Genomic DNA, 22,389 nt, shown 5'->3' on the forward strand with positions numbered 1-22,389 from the left:
AAGAATGGAAAGTCTTTGAAATATACAGGTTTTGGATATCAAATTACCTTTGAAACCCCCCACCCAGAAGTATCTCTAACAAAATCCATTTGAAATACTGCTTCAATATTCTAAAAAATCAATAATTTAAACCACAGGTTGAACATTTTTACTGCTTCCACGGCAGACTGTCATTTTTCGAAATGAAAATGCTAATGATACCGAAGGGGAAAGCACTAAGCAGAAGAGATGCATGAATGAAGCCTTGGATTGGCTAGACCTGCTGGTTTGATCTCTTTCTCCCTCACTCATCTGTGACAAAATGTCTTTTAAAATCAACAACTTTCATTTCAGTGTTTCTAAAAAATGCACTTCTCTGTTGTACATTATATCCTTCTCTATAGGAAGTTAAGGAATGTGCTGGAGCAAGACATTTTATAGTAAATATGAATACAGAATGTAATATCAAGTAGGCTGTATTATTTCAGCATAGTCTATAATGTCGGGACACCTTTAAAATATTGCACAGAACACTGGGGAGAAGATAATCCCCTACTACCAAGGATTTTCATATTCATATCACTGTACTAAAACACAAGTAGTGAAGGAAGCCATGGAAATCCAGGGCCCAGAGGAGTTCAGTTCAGAAGAAACTTTCATTGCCTGTCAAATTATCTATAGTGTTTAAATTTTTAAAAGATAAAGGGGTGAGTTCAGGGTCATGTCCTTCTCTCTGGGGGTTCTGGATTTGAATCTGCTTTACCTGACATACAATCTTGCTAGTAAAGTGGGTGAATTCCGGAGCAAAATCATATTCGTCCCAAATCAGGTGTCACTCATGAGATGTGAAACGTTCTTCCCAGAAGGTAGGCCAGGGAAATAAAACCAACAAAACAATCATTATCAGTGAATAGTGAAACATGATCCCAAGAGCTGTGGACTTATGAGGGAGAAAGCTTGTCCCAGAAAATAGGGTCCTGAAGAGGGCCCATAGTCCATCTTGTAACAGGTTTCTCATTTCTTTCCTGAAAGCCTGCAGCAACTTAAATTCAACCTGTAGCCAAATGATGGCAAAAGAACACTTCTGATCAATTTTTATCATATGATAAATCATACCATATTTTCATCTGGAAGGAAAAAAATCCCAATATGAAATAGAAGAGTTCTCTCTTCTATTTCATATTGGGATTTTTTTAAACTCAGTATTTGCTGAGTGTCTGCTGTCTTTGTGGCACTGAACTATGACTGTAGGGGACACAAAGAAAACCAAGGGAATTCGGAAATCGTTAAGCCTCAGTTTGTCCATGCAGTAGGGATTGTGACATCTCACACAGTGAGTTACTGGGAGTAAAAGAGGAAGGGTACATTATGTGGGTTTCAGAAGGCCTGAAATGTACTATTTAAACAATAAATACCCAGTGCTAATATTTTTTAGAGGGAGATGGATCTGGTACTCAAGTGATTCTAAAGAAAAATTAAAATGTTCTAATGAAGCATGTAGCATGGCAGAACAGAAGGGAGCTAATAGTTGGTTCGCCCACTCCATTTTACAAGGCTACATATATGGTGTGTTAGGGACACAGCTGCAATTTTTGTCTCCCTCCTATTAAAGCAGGAAGTTCTAGAACTTCAAAGGTATATGGGAACACAGTTTAAAGGGAAGAGAAATTCTTCAAAGAGGGTCACATCTATAATGATTCACGATAGCAAGAGAAGTGCCAGATAGGTCAGACGTGGGGAAAGGCTCTTCAGATGGGAGCATCCTGCATAAATACGTGCTGGTGGGAGGCAGAACATAGACAGCATCTGCCATGAACATGCAGACTCCCCTTATGCAGGTTTTTCTTGAGCAGCCAGAATTCCACGTGTCCAAGGATGGTCTAGAGACCATATAACAACAAGAACATGTGGGGTCCGAGAAACAGCATAAGGCTACTGAGGGGATACTTAATTTAAAAAATCTTAGCCCTCTGTTACTAAGTCTTTTTGTGAAAAGGCATAGATGAAATGAAGGTTAAGAAAATATTGTGTTGTGATGACAGAGTGCCTTGTGTGACACACTAAGGCGTGTGAACTTTGTCCTACAGGTAGACCGTGAAGAGACATGTCCAAATATACTTTAGGGAGATAAATTTGGTTGCAAATAAGTACATTGATTTCTGTCAGTAGATGCACGGAAATCAGGCCTTTTAAGAGGTTCATGCAGTGTTCTAAGTGAGGATAAATGAGGTCTTGAGTAATGAAAGTCAGCGTGAGGATGTAAGATACATATTTATGTACTGTTCTGGATTGGGCAACTTATTCTATGGAAATGATCAATACCCTTCTTGAGAAAGAAGGGGAGGGAAAGAGAGAAAGAAAGAGGATGGTGTGGGGGGACAGAAGGAGGAGAGGGAGTGGGGGAAGAGTGAGGGGGAGAGACAGAGTTCACATGTGAACTCAAAGTTTTAATAAATTTGCCTTTTGAAGCTTGCATCAAAATTATTTGTTCCATTGTTGAATTTATTATTATTGATTATGTTATTATTACATTAGCATTTGAGTCTGTGAAGTGCTGTAAGACAGTTTGTTAACAATTTGTCATGACACCTCTGCCAAGTGGGAGGATGACACACATCATTATCATTATTATTAAGATTTTCTTTTACAGCTGGTATCATGATAAATGATTTACAGATAAACATAGCAATACTCAAGTTATTTATATCAAGTTAATTAATCATATTGATTTAACATCCTGTTCTGTTAACTTTTCCCCTTTAGATGTTAGTTTTAGATCTAATTTTAGAATAATTAAATTGAGTTCAAACTTTGGAACTCTACATTAGTGCTTATATCTCATCTGAGAAATTATTAACATTTTCAGTTCAATTTTAATAACTGCAGTTCCTCTATTAGGGTGACCTTTTCTTTCCAAATATTTGAAGTAATTATAGTTGGAGAATAAAAGTACCCATTGACAGTTTTCTTTTGATATTGAAAAGTTCTGCTTCAGCGAATGGCACAGAACAGCAGAACCATGTTTTTCACCTCCTATATTCACTTTCTTTGTGAATGGAACAACCATAAGCAGCTGCCAAGCTGGAGATCCTGGAGTCATGCCTTCTCCCTTCCCATCTCTATCTTCATGAAATGAAACATCAAAGCTGGTACTTGAGTCTCCTTTATACGTTTCAAACAGGTTCACCTTACTCCGGCCCCAACCTAGAGACAATAGTGTTTCTTCCTTAGTGTAATTTTATCTACTGTATGAACCACAACATTGCCATTTATCCACGCTAACCTCAGTGCCTGAGCATAGTGTCTGGAAATAGAGTAGTTTGTTATGAAACACTTGTAGAATGAATACTTGGACCCTCTCCCACTCTTATGTGGTTATTTGCTAAATACTGTATACCCTGCCATCAGAGAAACCTTTCTCAAAAGTACATCCAAGCCTGTCTTATCATTCTTAGCATAATGTCCGTTTGTTATCCTTTAAGATGAAGTCTAAACTCTTCTCAATGAACGAACAAGGCCCTTTATTATCTGGTTCTAGCCTAATTTTTCCTCTTCTCATTTCATTACATCATCCTTCTAGTTAAGCTAAACACCCACTTCCACTGGGCTTTCCCTCTCTGCTTAACTTTGTACATGCTACTCCGTCACACCATGTCCCTCTTCTTCCTAGAGGCATGGTTCAGGATTCCTCTTAGACTCAATCTATTTTCCAGTATTATATTACTTGGCATAATATTGGCATAATAATAATACAGGTCACATATTGTATGACTGCATTTTTACAAAATGTCCAAAATAGGCAAATCCATGGAGACAGAATGTACATTAGTGGTCTCCAGGGGCTAGGGGATGTGGAGAATGGGGAGTGACAGCTAATAGATATGGGTTTCTTTTCAGGAGTGATGGAAACACTCTGAAATTAACTAGATAATAATGGCAAAAGTTACACATATTTTAAAAGAGTAAACTTTATGGTATCTAAATTATAAAAGAAAACAAAAGAGTTTTAGAATCAGGTTTTGGCTAAGGTTACTAATTATTGTTATTTCTTTACTTTGCATGTTTTAAATTATAGGTATAAAATTTTCTAAGGAATTGAAAAAAAATAAACTGATTACATAACACATATATACATATGTTAGGTACATGTGTATATGTAAATATAAATAAACACATATATGCTAATTTAGAGTATTATAAGAAATTCTTAACAGAGGATTATATGATCTCATGACATGTAGAACATATTCTTTTGATAGCTGTATATTAATGGAAATCATTTAGATTTTAATAGAAAAAAACATCGAAATTTATATGTAAACATAAAGGAGGAATTTTTCTTTAAGGTTGTGTCTTATAAAAATTCTTCCCTAAAACTTTAATTACAATGATAGATCTACTTGATTTCTATTTATGCAAGCTTTCATCACTTATAATAAATATACTTTTCATATTATCTCCCTGAGGAATAAAATGAAAAACTGAGTAGATCAAAATATAGAATGGTTGAAGTTGCAACACTGACCTCCATCTGATTTTCCCCCTCAAGAGATATATCTTTAAATAAGCAATTTCAATGTTTAGCCTTGTATTCCCTTTGCTTCTATCTTGCATAATTTCTTTATAAAGACTTCATAACCTAAGACTCCACATAGAATGAATGTGATTTTTTCTTTATTCTTGAAATAAAGAGTACTTTTATTTTACATCATTTTTATATCTGTGATTTAATATTTTAAAATATTGCTTTAAAACAGGTTGAAAAACACCTTTTCTTCTCAAATAGTAAATATTTTCATTTACCATGCATTTATCTCCAAAGTTAATGCTAATTCAAAGACATTTTAGAGAGCACATAGTATGTATTTCTTTCTTTCTATTTCAAAACATAGTAGATACAGAACTTCAAATTCTCCATGGAAAACAGTGAGAAAAAATATATACATATCCACCCAATCATAAGCAGACATATATGTTATTCGCTAAGAAAGCAGAAAAAAATCTGATATCATAATTTCATTTAAGGCCTTCTTATCTTTTAGATATCTAGCTTTGAAATGTTCAGAATTTTCTCTTGCTTTCTTAACACAAAAGTACAAATCCAAGATTTATTGTGCACCTGTAACCTTTCATTTCAACTACAACCTATAATCCACAAAAATGCTGAAATCTGGGTGGTAAGTGGTAATAGAAGTGATCATTTGTATCAGGTCCCTCACAAAGAGGAGACATGTATGTGTACCTAAATTCAGTCGTAAGGGGCCTGTAGTCTTCAATGGATTAGTTTACTTACAGAGAGAATCTGCATGTATTTCCAATCATAGATAACTTCTGAAATAGAAGTTAAACTTCCTCAGCTATAAAGAATAATAATAGCAGGAAAACTAACCCCTGGAACTTCTAGTTTTAAAGGCACTCAAATTTGCAGGTAATTCATACCCACTCAGAAGTGAAAAACATTTAATACGATATTGAAATATTCTATTTTTTATATTTTACTAAATTATAAGCAAAAGCTAGTTGCATGATAAAATCATATAAATGGCAAAATTGAGATTTTCTCACTAAAAATAAAATGTTTTGGGGTGCCTGGGTGGCTCAGTTGGTTAAGCATCTGACTGTAGATTTCAGTTTAGGTCATGGTCTCAGGGTTGTGAGACAGATCCCTGCATTAGCCTCAGCACTGGGCATGGAGCCCGTTTCAGATTCTCTCTCTGCCCTTCCCCTCTGCCCCTCCCCATGTGGCGCGTTCTCTCGTGCTTTAAAAAAATTAATTAATTAATTAATTGATTAATTGTTTTATTTCTTTAAAGTATTATCCAAACATATCTGTCTTATGTCCAATATTTTATGGTTCTTAGTAATGCATAAATTAAAAAATAATGAGCCCAAAGTTCTTATTTCAGTTGTCTATTACAGTTGTATTTGTCATCTTTTCATTTTTTTCATAAAAGAGACAATTTTTCCCTTAGATGCAGGGGATTTTTGTAATTCTTTTGCACATGAACAGCAAATAACATATGTTAAAAAGAGGAACTGCGAAAACGCAATGTGTATAGTAATATAATGTGATATAGTGTATCAGAGCTGATACGGGGCAAGGAAGCAGCATATTTTACATGTTGAAGCACATTTTAAGCCTTCCTTTACTCACGTAATTTAGGCTTCAGATGTATTTGTCAATTGCTCACTGCAGAATAGCTGCAGAACTGAAACAAAACCTTCAGTATAAAAATGACAACCCTTTTGTTTCCACTAAATCCTTATTCTGTCATCCACTGGCAGTGAGCTTTCCAGTCATGTTCTCTGCCAGTCCTTACCAGTTTGCCAATTACACAAGCTGCTTCCCAGACATCAGACACAAATTCCACAAGACTGCTGTGCAAGCGTACCCTAATTAACCATCAGCTTAATTAGACAATTTACTGTGTAATTAGCAGGCAATTAGTCAACACCTCTCAGATCTTATTGACTGCTGTGACAGCCTTTCTGTCTCTCCACATTCCAATACACAACAGCGACCATGTTTCTAGCACTCTTCAACCCGGTACGACATGGCTCTGGATGGAGAAGTGGGTAGTATTATATAACTAAAGAAAAAAATCAATATGTAGCCTGTCCAATTATTGAGCTCTTTATAAACTTGCCTTTTATTTAATACAGGAAGTCCAATATTAAAGATATTTTAAGTACCCACTCCAAAAATGGTTATAAAGTCAACTTCTTAGTAAGTTTTATTTCATGTTTTTATATAAAACACTTTTCATTGTGTGTACTATGAATTACGTTCCATGACTGGCTATGCCTATAATATTTGAGTGACTTTTCTGATATGTGTGTATCAGCCCTATTTGATTAAATCCCATTAATGTTAATAGCAGGTACAGACACAAATCCCACCTACACTGAGGTATTCTAGGATAGAGCAGCATTTTCTCATTTTCTCTCAGTGAAATATGAAGATGGCCAGACACCGGGAATCACAACTTGGGTGTTTTAACATTTACATTAACACTTATTAATTTTTCATGAAAAAGCATTTTTAAAAACTTCGCTCTCTGAGTCCATGTGTATGTCGCATAACATCCGTTGCTCTTTGCAGTGAAATTTCTGACCCCTATAAGCTACTTCCCATTTTCTGAAGATTTTATGATTGGTAACTAATGAGATCCCAACAGCTAGAAGGAAGAACAATTCTGCACCTTTTTTCTTTCTAGAAATACTAAAGAAGATAAATTTTACTGAATGATTTAAAAGTCATAAAATCTCCTATTAGTGGAAAGGAAGAGAAAGGAAGAATACATGACCATCCCTTCATAGTTTAATTGGTTAGTTGGCATCTACATTTCCCGATATCTGGCCAACTGCTATAAAAATAAACTACTTGTTACAAATTCCTATGTTATTTACACGTTTCCATTAGCAGTAATTTTCTTTCTTTCTTTTTTTTTTTTTTCATTTTGAATATAAGGGTCTGAAAATTCTGGGCAAGGAGAACAGCTAGCGAAGCTGAGAATGAGGTTGACTTATTGGAGCAACCCAGAAAAGGCCATTATGGCTCTAGCTTAATTGGTACAAGGTGAAGTAGAATGAGATGAGGTCTGAGAGATAGGCAAGAGCCAGATGATAAAGTGATTATACAGGATTTTGGATCTTATTTGAAAGGCTATGGGAAGCTTCTGGAATATTTTAAGCAAAGGAGGGACACGATATGATTTATGTTGTAAAAGAACATCCAGGCCATGGTCTGGAGGCTGCAACGTAGGACCAGACCAGAGTGCAAGCAGGGAGGCTCTTGCAGGAGACTGGAAAAGTATTTAGTGAGAAATGATGGGGACTTGGATGTGGGTGTACCGCTGAGAAAGAATCCTTAAATGAGAGGGGCAAAATTTGATGATTTTATGTGCTTTAATAAATGATTACATAACTATTTGTGTTTAAATTTTGTATGCAGATTATGGTAACAATATTTTTATTGATACAGTGTTTTACATGTTACAAATCATTTTTTTTTAAGATTTTGTTTATTTATTTATTTGACAGACAGAGATCACAAGTAGGCAGAGAGGCAGGCAGAGAGAGAGGAGGAAGCAGGCTCTCTGCCGAGCAGAGAGCCCAATGTGGGGCCCGATCCTAGGACTCTGGGATCATGACCTGAGCCGAAGGCAGAGGCTCATGTTACAAATCATTTTTACATCTTGTATTTTTAAAAAATTCCAACTGAGTTATTGCTAAAATACTGTAAGAAAGGGAAGGCAGGTATTGTTTTAAATTATTAGTGAGCATGCTGAGGTTTAGAGAAGTAATTTATTGACAGTCAGATTACTTAGGAAAGAGATGACCCTCAACACTTTCTTCCAAATAAAGAGAAACGGCTGTAATACTTGAATAATAACTAATGAGATTTGCTGTGAAAACCACAACTGAGATTTTAGGGTTAAAATAACCCCTCCAGGGGCACCTGGGTGGCTCAGTGGGTTAAAGCCTCTGCCTTTGGCTCAGGTCATGATCCCAGGGTCCTGGGATCAAGTCCCACATCGGCTCTCTGCTCAGGGAGAGCCTGCTTCCCTCTCTCTCTGCCTGCCTCTCTGCCTATCTCTGTCTGTGAAATAAAAAATAAAAATCTTAAAAAAAAAAAACCCCAAAAAACCAAAAAACCCTCCAGCCTTCTGCATGCAATCTCATTTTTCTCTTTTAATACCTCCTTTTCTTTGTGTAAATTCATTTTAACTTTGGTGCCATAACATTTCTTGTATTCATCAAGAGAAGATTTCAAAATACAATGCAATGTTTGTTTATTCACCTTCTGAAAAACCATACACTGAGTGTATGGTTACCTTATGCTGCTTACCTTACGATGGCTGTGACAGAAAATCCAAGTATCCTTTTGGCAACTTCACAGAACTCCAACTACAAGGAATATAACTGAGCAAGGGCCCAGCTCTTCTGCTGTGAGATCCATTCCTGCATTGTACTGCACCATGACTCAGCCAATAACTGAACAGGACAGAGAGACTAAAGCAGGCTCGTTCCTGAGATCTGAGGACTTCTCAAAGACTTCACTGAAACTTCCTTAGATGTAAGCCACTCTAGGATGCTTCCCTTCCACCTCCCTTCCTCCCTCCTTCACCTGCAGCCAGACTTATATTACTGCCTTATGACTCTCCCAGGTTTCTCTACCTTCCTCCATATTTGTTTTCATGCATATTTCACCTAACAAAATTCTTGCACATTTAATCCCATCTTGGCAACTGGTTAGTGGGAAACCTAGACTAAAACAATTCTGATGTTAGGTTAAATGGAACCTCAGTGATCAATTAAATGCTACCCACAAAATCCAGAAAAAAAAATCTGAGTATGAGAGAAATTTTGTAAAATTTAAGAAATTTTTATAATGGCCCATAATGCAATTAATGTCAATAATTAAAGTGTGACAGATGTTAGTAATATAACAGTATCAAAATGTGGATTTTGGCTGAGATCTTAAGAGGAACTGAAATAAATTACAAAAATAAATGTTCCCCTTGAAGAAATATTCAAGTATATGACAAAAATCTGCTTAGAGAGCTCTTATACACTTCTCCTTCAATAAGGATACAAAAGTTGGGGATACTGGAGATTTTAAGATGATTTCTTTGGATCATACTAATTCTGTGTTTTTAGCCTCTTTGGTAATCCCAAGCCCCAAGAGAGGGGTTAAAAGAGAGACCCTGAGAATACTCAATATGTATTCCCTGCAATTTATTTTTCCTTTTGGAAGGGGAGAGTGTAGTGTACAGTACTCTTTGATACATCTAAAGGGTAAAGCATAGGCTATCTGCTGCTGAAAAACGAGTTAAAAGAGATGCAAATATATCTTGACCAGCCTGCATTCCTAGGATTTTTCATGGCAAAGCAAATGTAAAATTTTCCTGTGGACCAGTTAAGGGACCCATATAAAATAAGTTAATGTGAGGTCACTCTAAGGTCTTTTCAGTAGGGACCCTGAAAAAGCAAAGAGGTCTCAGCAGGGGGGATAAAAAATAAGGTAAATAACTCAAGGGCTCCTAGGAATTGTGTAGGAAGTAAGTTATAACCAGAGATTCAAAAGAGCCATAGGGGAGAGCCAAAGGGTGGGAGAAATTTTTGAAGAACCTATGGCAACACCCAAGAAAAAAGAGCCTAAAAATATGTCTCCTAAAGAAGAATATTATAGCTGTACAAAATTATATTTATCCCCAAAAGTGAATTGTTCATCATGAAATAGTGATATTTGCCAATTTAATATTCACAGTATTGCTAAACAATGCACTACATTCCAAGACACATCTGTGTTACTGATTAGACTAGGGAAAGAGTCAATTACCATGTATTTTCCAGTTCCTTCATTTGCAAAGCCTGAAGGTCACAGGACCTGCCTTCCAGGGGTTTATATTCAAGAAGGAGAAAAATAAACAAATACATAAAGAATTCATTCTATCTTTTATCAACTGAACAAAATTTTATAAAAGCTAAGAGACTGAGAAAAAGATAACCATTGGTCAACAACCACTGGATCATCAATGACTTTTTAACATTTGAGTAGGAGAAGAAATTATCTTAGGAGGAAAAATGCAAAATTAAGGTATAGAGGACACAAACATAATAAGCCTAGTGATTAGACTGGTTTAATCAGAAAAGAGAGACTGTGTGAGAAAACGTAAAAGATATTACTAAAAATGGTGAACAGGAGTTACATTATGATTAACAGCAAATTCCAAATTGAATTAAGTAATTACTTTGCTTAAAACCTCTTCAGGTTCCCTGTTGTCTATACAAACACATTTGAATTCCTAGCCTAACAGACCTTTCCCATAGTCTCTCCAGCTACTTATACTACCTTGTGATACATATGCTGAATCTTACCTAAGATTTAGCTGCTGAATCTTAAATATGCACGGCACTCTCATGACCATGAATGGCCATGTGCTATCCATTCTGCCTAGAATAAAGATGAAGCTCAAACATGAAGTCATTTTTCTTTATAACAATTGGAGGAAACACAAGGAACAGGACAGACTGGACCAAAGACATAATTTTATGATTCTGATGAACTGTCTAAAACCATGCAAGGATCACCTTATTAGTAATGATAATTTGATTTTTCTTCTTTTCCAAATAGTCCTTGTAACTTTTATCAGATATATCATATTGTCTGCCCTCTACATTTTTCCAATTCATCTTGTAGTTATAATCTAAGTATGGAATTATATACTGAGGTGGCTTCCACCCTCACTGTGCATATCCAATACAGAGTTTTAATTAAAAAAAAAACCTCTTAGAGATAAAAAAAAAAAAGGAGGAAAATACTGCTTATTAAGTAACATTTTTAGTCTAAGAATCTCTGTTGCCTTATGTCAATATTCAGTCTTTTGGTGTATGCTCCGAAATAGAGTTCAAGTTTTCTAGAGCAAAGACCATTTATATTAACACACACACACACACTATATGAATGATCAGCACCTAACAAATATGTGTCGAGTGAATGAGATAAAAAAGAGGGTATAGAAAGGACATTAGCAACAGCTCTCAGAATACATCTAGTCTAGACCATATACTTAAAAGTGACACTTGATGATACTTTTAGATAAATTTTAACTTTGAGGGTGAACTGGCAGAAGAAGAATGATACATTGTTCTAAACATGTGGGATACCAGGAAAGAAACTTACAAATGAGTAAACAGAGTAGGATAAAAAGAGCAATGGACTTAGCTGAAGTTTACTTAAGAAGCAAATGGAGAAGTTCAGCAACTAAAGGTAACTGGAATATGAAAAGGAAGCTTGCCTGAATATTTCTTTAAAAAAGCAGTCACTTCCTTAAGCATCTAATAGCACTTCATTTTAGAAACAGTGCTGATTGAATATGAAGCCAACTGGGAGTCATGTAAGAGGAAGGAGTATGGAGAGAATTGCAGTTTAAAACTGAGTAAGTCTTAAAACAAAATGGACAATGTAGGTATGTCTTTAATAAAAACTTGACAGTGAGGTAATCACTGGTTTTATATTTCAAGTATTTTAGTGAAGGATAAAGAATATCCTTATGTAGTAATAGCTAGAATCTTTTTAAAAATCAATGAAGAAAATACAGAGGCAAGGAGTATATTATGGAATTCAAGCCATTTAATTTCAACCAAGACTAAATCATCCAAACAAAGCCAGAATATGGATATTGTTGACTTAGTTAAATTAAAAACTTGCAAAAGAATTATGTGAGACAGGAAAAGAGTAAAATCACTCTCTCAATTAGCAGGACTGTATTTTATGAAAATTTCTGTTAGCCATAATTACAAGGATTTTCCATCAACCTGATATGATTTACTTTAAAACAAAACAAAACAAAGCAAAAACAAATAAAAGTCCCAAAGCTGAAAAGTATTTTCCAATACAGGTTTGGTTCCTCTACATGCTAACCCAAATCAAAACTGTGCACATCAATTTATATTATTAAAAAGTCTATTTGAGTCTCACGTTGTCCACTCTACAAAATGATTAACTAATTAACAAGTGTGAAATCACAGCCTGAAATGGAAAAGAAGTGAAGACGTAATTATATTGGAAAATTGACTGCTCTGCTTCCTAGTCAACTAGCCCAGTTATGAAGTAAAAGGTAAAAAAGATTGGGAGCAATTTAAATAACTTTAATAATGTACCTGGTTAAAAACATTACTTTGGCTACAATTAAAGTATTTATAGTTAATATTAGAAGTACATGCATTAGCCTGTGTCTGGAAACATCATAATCTATATTTTCTATTGAACAAACTAGGTCTGGCATACATGGCATGGATGAAAACAATGATTAGCTTAGAACCTTGGGGAAAGATGTGGAATATTTTTAATTAGATTCTAACTTGCAAGATTTAGTTTCAGTATTGCAAGTGTAGAAACAAATGAGCATGCAAGGATACACATGTTCTTTTGCTGTTGGTGAGATCACAGTTTCTTCATAGAAAAGCCTGCTAAATAGTCTTGAAGTGAGCATTTGGAGGAAATCTCCCATAGGACTATTACATGTGAACTGTAGCCTTTTAATAAACCCATTCTTTATAATTTGAGGATGAGTCAATTTTAATAATTTCAATACAATAAAACTAAATAACAATTAAAGAACCTAACCAGGTGAGAATCAAACTATTAGTACATAGGAATCATTTATGGTTTTAAAATGTTAAAAGTCTCCCAGATGAGAAGTTTACATTGAATTTGTTTAAATAATTATAACTCCTTAGTTAATGCATAAGTATATACCATGAGAAAAATACTGCACGATAAATAGAAATTAATTATGCACCAAATTTGAAGCTAGGACTATAACAGAGAAAATAATGCACTGGACAGTTGTTTATTTATTGTTTCATAGACTTTCATAATAATGTAATACAGAAACTCAATAACAATAAAATAAATCAGTTTGACTTAATGTTTAAAAAGATTCAGATCTTTATTTCTAATAAGGCCTTTTAGAATGAGTTACAAGAGTAAATTATAGTCTTTCGTATTGTAATCCAAAGAGAATTGACTGAGCTCTAAAATATTATTACGTAACATTTTTGTGAAATTTTTCTTAACAGCTCCAGATATTATTTTTAGCATTTATAGTCCTGACAACGTTATTCCTGAATTCTTGTCTGGTTGATAGGTGCTATAGCAATTTGTGCAAATGTAGGCAACTTCCTCTCAATTAAGATAATGTGGATCGAAACAAGTTTCCTGAAATCCACATGGGAGAACAGACAACCTACATGGTAAAAAGTCTGCAAACCTTATTATAGAAAGGAAAACAGGACTATTTAGAAAAGAAAAAGAAAAGGCTTGTTGATAGGACATGAGAGCTGTCTCGAAGTAACTGAAGAGCTGTCATGTGGAATTGTGGTTCAAATTAGAATCCTATAATTATTCATTCATCTAACAAGTATGTATTGCATCCTTCCTATCTACCAGACATAGTTCTTGGCACTGGGCATACAGTAGTGAGCAAGAAAGACAACATCCCTCTTATGTAAACCTTACTTTGAATGGTCAAAACAGAAAAATAAACAAGTAAAGAAATACGTGATCGAGAAAATGATAATTTCATACGGTGGTAAGTGCAGTGAAGAAAAAATACAAAATCAACCAGGGAAACATGACACAGGAAGACTGAGTTTTGGACAGTCAGCACAGACTTCTCTGATGAGGTAAGTTTTGATTTGAGAACTGAATGAGAAGCAAGAGCTCTAGGTTTAAAGATCTGAGGGCATAGCACTCCAAAGTGAGCAGACACTAGCAAAAAGGCCTAAGAGAAGGAGGACACTGCCATGTTGGAGGAGTACAAAGAGGGCCAGTGTGCCTAAAGAAAATTGGCACAGAAGGAGATTGGCTTTGGACAATGGATAGACAGTGGATTTCTAGAAGGATTTTATTATTATTCTTTTCTTTTTCAAGTGTTTATTAAATTTAGTTAGTTAACATACAGTACAGTATTCATTTCAGGTGTAGTATTTATTGATTCATCACTCCCAGAAGATTATAAATCAAAAGTCTCTCTCCATGACACTATACATAAAACCAAAAAGAAATAAAATCATGGGTGCTGCTCTGCTTGAGAGGTAGGAGATAGAAAACCCTCAGTACACTTGCTCAGTTGAACTCTACGTCTCTGCCAAACATTGATGGAGTCAAACTGCCTTCAATTCAGACATAAAATAAGAAGATTTGGAGAGGATAAATTAGAAAATATGATATACAGGAAAACATCTGGATTTGTATCAAATAGACCTTGGTTCAATCCTGCTGCCGAGGATGTCAGCTTTTGGATCGGAGGAACAATTTCCATGTTCCCAAATCCTGGTCTGGACTAGTGACTTGCTCTAACCAACAGAAGGAGGGTGGTAATTATATTGTGCAAATTCAGAGTCTCAGACTCATCATTTCCACTCTTGCATTTTTAGAATACGGCCACTTTGTGAACAAGCTCCATGCAGTCTCTTTGAAGATGAGACCATATGGAGAACTAGGCCCAGTTATGCCAGCTGAGGTCCTAAACACATGAATAAAGCCATCAAGCACCACCAGCCACCAAGTCTGTCAACTCACTGCAAATGCATGAGTAAGAACAACTAATGTCACATGGGTCAAAGTCAAGCCCACACAGCTGCACCCTGACCAGACTGCCAACCTATAGAACCAAGAGCAGATTACTTATTGTTTAAAACTACTAAATTGTGCTTTGATATACAGCAAGAGACAAGTAATACAGAAATTGGTTATGTTTGCTAACATAACAGAATCTAAAACATGTGGCATTGGCTTTCGAAATGAGAGGGGGGCAGAGACCTCTCTTGGAGAATCAAGAGTCAGCTGTTAGTAAAGGCTGGAAAAATGGTGAACAAACTGTTAGTAGAGGCTTGAAATGCAGTGTGAAAATTGTTATTGGAGACTGGGAAAGGGTGGCCTGTATTATGTAGTGACAGAACAATTGGCAAGAATATCTCTGGTGATAATTCAGAAGATGGAAAATGTACATAATGTATGTGTGGATCTGACTAAAGAAATATCTAGACAAAACACTGCAAGTGTCAGTTGAATGTTTCTACTCAAGAATAGTAAGGTACTGTAAGAGAGAAATTAGCTAAAAAAGGATATATTTAATTTGCTAAGCAAACTTAGCAAAGCGAAAGGGCCCAGGACTTGCTGTGTTAGAAAGTAAAATTATTCTTAGTATTTTTTCTACCCTGAAAGAAAGAGGTTTTCAAAGTAAGAAATGACCTTCAGGTAAAGATCACATTAAGAGTGTTGCTTTGTGATCCTTTGTTAAGATTTTAGAAAGATTTAAAGCAGGTTCTAGTTGATTTTCTCAGGTAGACAATATTGATTCTAAGAATCTCAAAAACATTGAGTCGCAGCAGGAAGACATATCCAAAATGGATAAAAATCTGTCTCAAAAAGAATTATGAATGTGGCTTTAGGGTATGTAGTCAGCCCTTAATAGATTCAAAGAGTTTTTAAGAAAGTTTTCTGATGACATGATTAAGAACTAGGACTACAGGGGGCAATTGAAATAAAGATAATAGGGATTCTTAACTTTCCACGGCAGCTAATAGGTTGAAAAAGATACTCAACTGCCAGGAATGGCCAACACTGGCCATTTCTTAACTAAAACAGAACAAAAACTCAGAGGATAGAATAAGAGCCCTGAGAACCGAGCCAACAGTGGATAGGAAAAATGAATTGTGGAACCATTACCAGGGAGCAGGATGGGGTCCTACTCAAGGAACACTGTCTTACCCCCAACAAGGCAAGAGAGATAATAAAGTGATGGAGAGAGAGACTCAGCAATCTGAGCAATTACAGTAACTCCAGTTGAGGGTCCATATGTATGAATGAGGCCATCTTGCCAGTACCCGGGCATCCCTCCAACTAACTGAGAATGCATGAATGAGTCCAAGTGACACCTTGTGAAGCAGAAGAACTGCCCATGTGAACTCAGTATGTGACTGTGAGCAAATAAATAATTGTTGTTCTAAGTCCTGGGCAATTGGTTTAACTTTCTCACTCTTTTATTTCATATGAAAAAAAATTTTTTAAATACTATCTTACCACTTCCAAAAAACATTTGGCAATGTCTATACTTTTTATGCACTTAACAAATGGTAGTTAATTATGTGTATAGTAATGATCATTCTAACAACAACAATGTACATTACTAAATAACTTGTGCAAGGTAGAGCCTTAGAAACAGCTTTGGACAGAGACTGGATTCTCCCAGGCAAAAGTTGTTTTCACTAGACGTCACTGCCTCTCCACACTTGTCAGCCCTTCTCTTGGGTGTATATTCACTTAGAAAAACAAAACAAAAAAACCTACCATATTTAAAAATCAACAATTCATTTATGTTAATAAGCTAGACTAACTTATTCCATGGTGTCTCTGAGGGCAGAACTATAAAACATGGATGGAACATTCAAGAAAGGCCAATTTGGGGTCAATAAAAAAAGATATTCCTAAAATAGGGTTATCCATAGCTATAAGAAGCTGCATTGCCTTAAAGATCTAGCATATTTCTTGTTATTAAAGGCACTCCAAAACAAGTTACATTTACCCTGTCATAGCTATTGACACATAAGCTTAGATAGTTGGCCAAATGATTTTTATTTCCCTTCCTAAAATTGTGCAATACATATTCTGTTTTCTCAAAAATTCTCTATATTTTAAAGACTCTCAAGTCTTAAAACACTACCCATTCATTTAAAAACTCCACTGACATTTTCATTTTCAGACATGTATAGATGCACCACAGAAAGCAACATGGGATATGAAAATTTTAAATTGGCCTTTTCTCCCTTGATTGAGATCAATACTCAGAACAGTCAATTTTTTATGTGTTAACTGTCTGTTCATATGACTGAAAAAAAAGGAACTCAATATGCTTTTGCCAAAAATCTATTTATTCATTTATTGACTCATTTATCCAACGAATATTTATGAAACATTTATCAAACTCTTCCTGTACACTAAGCATTATGTTATGTGGTATAAGGTTGTATTTTATGGAAAAAGCCACTATCAATATTTGATTCCAAAGAAATAATGAAGAACCTTAAATATTTCTCAGTTTTCAGTTTTTGGCATTTTATGTTGAGAGAATCTGTATATGTGCACCTCTTTGTCTAGTTATCTGATACTTATTAAAACAAAATATATGCAATCAAGATATTTTCTCACTAAAAATCAATCACAAGTTTATTCTAATATCTATACCATATATCTTATAAATGAAGTGAATTTTTGCTTACGTTTGAATCTGATTTGGAATAATAGCAAACACTTCTGAGTTTACCTATGTAGTGACAAAGATATATGCAACTTGCAGTCACAGATTACACATTTGCAGTATATAATATGTAGATGCCTGAGAGAACAAAATTTATGATATAATTTCCAAAAATAAAATCTTTTTATCTATTTCTTCTCAGTGGACATTGGCCAGGAGGTTCTTTAATGTGCAGTCTAAATAATTTTTAATATTGCCAATTAAACATAGCATCTCTCTGGTTTGTCATGATAGTTTAGTTTTAATTAAGCTTGACACTGATTTCTCTCCAACTTTTTAAAATTTAAACATGAATGCACTATATATTTATATGTAAAAATAATTTTAATTATATTTTCATTTCATTTTATGATGGTATTTTAAATATCATCTTTATAATACATAAAGAGAATCTCGAGAAAGGCAATCTATGTATTTTGGGACATTCCAGGGAAGACTGATTTTGGGAAGGAAGAATATAGTTAATAAAAGCCCTCTTTGATGTTATTTAATACAAAAGCAAACACAGATCTTTTTATACTTGACATTAAAAATCTGATCATTTGCCTCCCTAAAGAAACCACATACAGCTTTTATACAGACTGCACAGTAAGGAATAATAATATTTCTGTTTACTGAGATATCAACTGGCATTTCAGTGTAAGTCAATGGTCTATCGTTGCTACAGCATATTAGACCTCAATCTGGCATCTACAAATGTCAAGAGTATAAAAAAAAGTATAGGATGAAAATCAAAAGTATGTTCCGAACTCCCAAAAAAATAAAAAAAAAGGGAAACAAAGTTCACCTAAACATATTTGCTGCAGAAATCAGTGCAATATTCAGCTGTCAATCTAGAAAAACAACAAGGGAGCCACCCTGTCAGTAGGACAGGATAATAAAATTTCCAGCAGATGTTCAGGCAGGGCTCTAATTTTTACTGAACTCCCTTGGTAAGCATTTAATTTCTTTATCATATGCAGTCTCGGAAAATTGTACTTCATCAAAACTGTACTGTGAAATATTAATATTTCATATGATAACAAAACTCCATAGAATAACCTTTGTCATATTAAGAGCATCCAAATTTCAAATGTCAAGATTCTGAATTTTAATACATTTTAAGTAGATTCTTGAATTGGCATAATAAATTATAATAAGACTAATCTAAATTAATATACTATAATGTCACACAAATGTATAGTACATATAATATTGTAATAGATGTCTGTAGTAGGAGGCTGTGGGAAAACGTGTTTCTACCTACTGAGTTGTACGTTACAACATTTCATCAGACGCTCATAAGACAATTTCACATTCACAACAGGTTTAATCACTAATTAGGGACAACATAAGAAAACAAAACAAAACAAAACCCTAGATCTCTATGAAGCAAACTGACTATTTTGCAAAAACATGTATGGGAAACAATTGTTTTTGAAAATGACATTATATAAGCCTAAGGTGGCATCGTTATTTATGTCATTATAATCTGCAAAAATACATTTAAAATAGTCTTTGTACAAATATTGTGTTCTACTCACCATCAAAGCAAGTAACAGAGCTTCCTAAAGCCCCCAACATAATGTTTTATATGCCAAATTTAATTTGCATTTGCTCCTTACTCTCTCTTTGAACCAGCATCACAGACTTGTGAATTGATAGATTAAATTCAAATTGGAGGTTTAGAAGGAAGTTAGCTTCCACATTTAATTTTGCTGCTGATCCTAATAAAGGCAACTGCTCCTAGGTTACTGAAAGAGACAGCATCACAAATCAATGCATGTCACTAACAGAGTAAAGACAAATGTCTCTGATTAATCAGAATTCAATTTTTTGCAAGCAAACAGCAAATTCAAAGCAAACACCTTTTTTTCCTACAGTTCTTTACTTGTACCTGATTAGCTACCTATTTCTGTTTACACATAAAATTTTTAAAACAGAGTAACTATAATGTAGTCATTAGATGGTATTGGAGACTCAGTTTTTCTCAATGGATTAAACATTTGATTACAGCTTCCAAGTTATTCTTAAAGGATGAATTGAAACAAAGACAAATGTACTATCAATATTCTACAAAGCTGTAAACAATTGATTAATGATATTCTAAAGCTGCATCCAGTAAGTTCTGTTTATCTTTACACTTTATTTAACCAAAGTATTTGAAAAAGAACCTCTCTTTAGTTATTTAAACATAAAAACATTTATGAAATTTTTTATGCCCCGGTTTTTCTAACTTTTGAGGATTCTCTAGATTTTCTTCATCACAGTTACACATAGCATCTTGTAAAGCTGTCAGAATAAGACAGCCGTAATGTTTTAGCCATACTAATGCTAGCTATTGATCCTAGTAAGAGGAGAAAGAAGGAGAGAATGTGCTTAATGGGGCATATTTGTTTTCTATTATTTTCTTTGCCTACGGATAAGGCTGATTTAAATAATGATACAGTTTTCTCAGTCACTAGATTCACACATTCTTATACATTAATTATTACTAACTACCAGTTAGTTAGTACTAAATACATTGATAGATTTAGCATTTAAAATTTTATCAATAAAGGATCTAAGAATGTTAAATTCTGCTCTGCTTTTCTAATTCAAAACCATATAAGGATGCAACCTTCTACTGTATATTTCGTACTACTTTAAAAACATGAATTTATATGTTTTGTCTACCTTTAAGAATCAATCTCAACCATAATACGTACTTTATTTTCTACTGAGTATGTCCACTTACAGTGTGAGTACAAAGTCATCGTGCCAAATTAAACTCAGGTATATGTACTTTGAAAATCTTTCTATATTTAAAAATTCAAGAAGAACCTTATTACCAGCACAAATGAGGTACACAGAGTGATTCTTTTTGACCTGACCTGGGTCCCAGGAATATGTACAAACCAAACTTATAGTCTCTCCAACCTTCAGTTCGGACAGATGTCCTCATCCACACACATCCAGAAATCACAAAATAATTAATGCCAAAATAAAAAATCATGAGTTTGTGATTATCACATTAAATAGCCATTTTTGTAATATATATATTTTTTGATGCTTCCTAGATAAAACAAAATGGGAAATTCATGGCCTTCCATGGGACAGAAAGATGGGTAAGAGAAAAAAATTAGCCTGGACTAATAGGTCTTGTCCTGTAGTTGAGTAACTATTATTTCTTGGTCAGAAAAATTGTGACATCATAATATCTCTGCTCTAATTAAAATGCATGATAGACATTTAAACATGACCTCATAAATATTTTCTTACCTTATCAAGAGAGAAAGTTTTGGTCAGGGCAAAGCCCCATCCAGCTTCAAAAGCTCTTCGGATCATTGATGTACTGGTGGCTGGAGTTGCACTAGCAAGACCAAAAGGATTTATAAACTTCAGTCCAGCCATTTCCACACTGATGTCCACCAGATCAATAGGAGTGTAAAAGAGGGGCAGTTCAGGTTTGGCAGAAACCGAAGCTCCATATTGCGACTGTAAAAAACAAACAGTCAGTAACTGTTCTTGCATCAGATCTGATTTTTCCATAGACTCTTTGACAAAAATCACTTCAACACACCATTCGAAATAATATAGATTACATCGGTGTGTTTACAATGATGAAAACTGGCCAAAAAAAAATCAGTTAGCAGTCACCCAGATTCATATAATACCACCTTTTTCTAATTTAAAAGGCAGTATGGAGAGTATTAACAGAAATAAAATCAATTAAATAAGCAAACAAAGAACTCTATTTAAAACATACGGAGATTCAAACACAAAAGGGAAAAATTTCAGAATTTATCTCCCTGGTCCCATAAACCAGCCCTTTTGTACTTAATTTTTGGAAGATGTCTTTAGTGCTCAGAAATATGGGCAACAGCAAGTCAGGAGGCCCAAATTCAATTTCTAGTAGTCTCACTTCTGTTTATGAGATTTTAGGAAAGCCACCTAATATGTCCATGTCTTTTTCTCCTCAACCATTTTCAGTACAGCAGCAGGAATGCTGGGTGCCTAATTTCCAACCTCCTAGGAGTACTGGAAAAGGTAGGAGATCATAAGCCACAGGAAGACATCTAATTTGGAAAGTGGGGAATGTACTCATGTGCAGGAGGAGAGTTTCTTTTTTAGAACCCAAACCGGTACCAAAACAGTTAATGTCTTCACCTCTCAAAACTGGGAAATTACCTTTGTTAAAGGAACACTGTATAATGTTACCTTGCATTACGAAAACACGTATGCAAAGTGCATGGCACACTGAAGAGGGTAGGTACTTGCTAAATGTCTCTTCCTGACTGGGAGGGTTATTAACGATCTCATCAGGACTTTAGTTTATAAAGTGTCTCTGTCTCTTTCCTTTTCCCTCCTTCTCTTTCTCTCTGTTTATCTCTGAAAGACAAATAATACTGGCAAATATAAAAAAGGATGAATTTTCCAAGCCAAACTGAATGGATAGGGCTAGTTAATTCCAAAGTAAGAACTCCTTTCCCTTGTGAACCATCACTCAAAGGAAAAGTTGTTTGAGCATAACTTTAATTTTACAGGAGTGTGTCTTATGCAGATAAAAATTGCCATGACTTGCATACAAATTATTTCCGGACTTCCAGCATTTATAATG

The 22,389-nt window shown here is 34.7% G+C and overlaps 1 protein-coding gene across 2 annotated transcripts in view; it reads right to left on the minus strand.

Annotated features, from left to right (window-relative positions):
• The window catches only part of DPYD (dihydropyrimidine dehydrogenase), an 836,293-nt gene that overhangs the window by 381,104 nt on the left and 432,800 nt on the right, over positions 1-22,389 (minus strand). Inside the window, exons 13-14 of one of the 2 annotated variants that reach the window (XM_045064890.1) lie at positions 21,051-21,266; positions 19,370-19,543 (exon numbers count right to left, since the gene is read on the minus strand). In XM_045064890.1, the coding sequence (XP_044920825.1) occupies positions 19,541-19,543; positions 21,051-21,266 (219 nt within the window). In that variant the 3' untranslated portion in view covers positions 19,370-19,540. Of the gene's footprint in view, positions 1-19,369; positions 19,544-21,050; positions 21,267-22,389 lie in introns of those variants that run through there. The other variant, XM_045064888.1, reaches the window with a different exon arrangement.

This window comes from Mustela putorius, unplaced genomic scaffold, assembly GCF_011764305.1.
Source record: "Mustela putorius furo isolate JIRA1106 unplaced genomic scaffold, ASM1176430v1.1 tig00003853_pilon_pilon_pilon, whole genome shotgun sequence".
NCBI classification, from domain to species: Eukaryota; Metazoa; Chordata; class Mammalia; order Carnivora; family Mustelidae; genus Mustela; species Mustela putorius.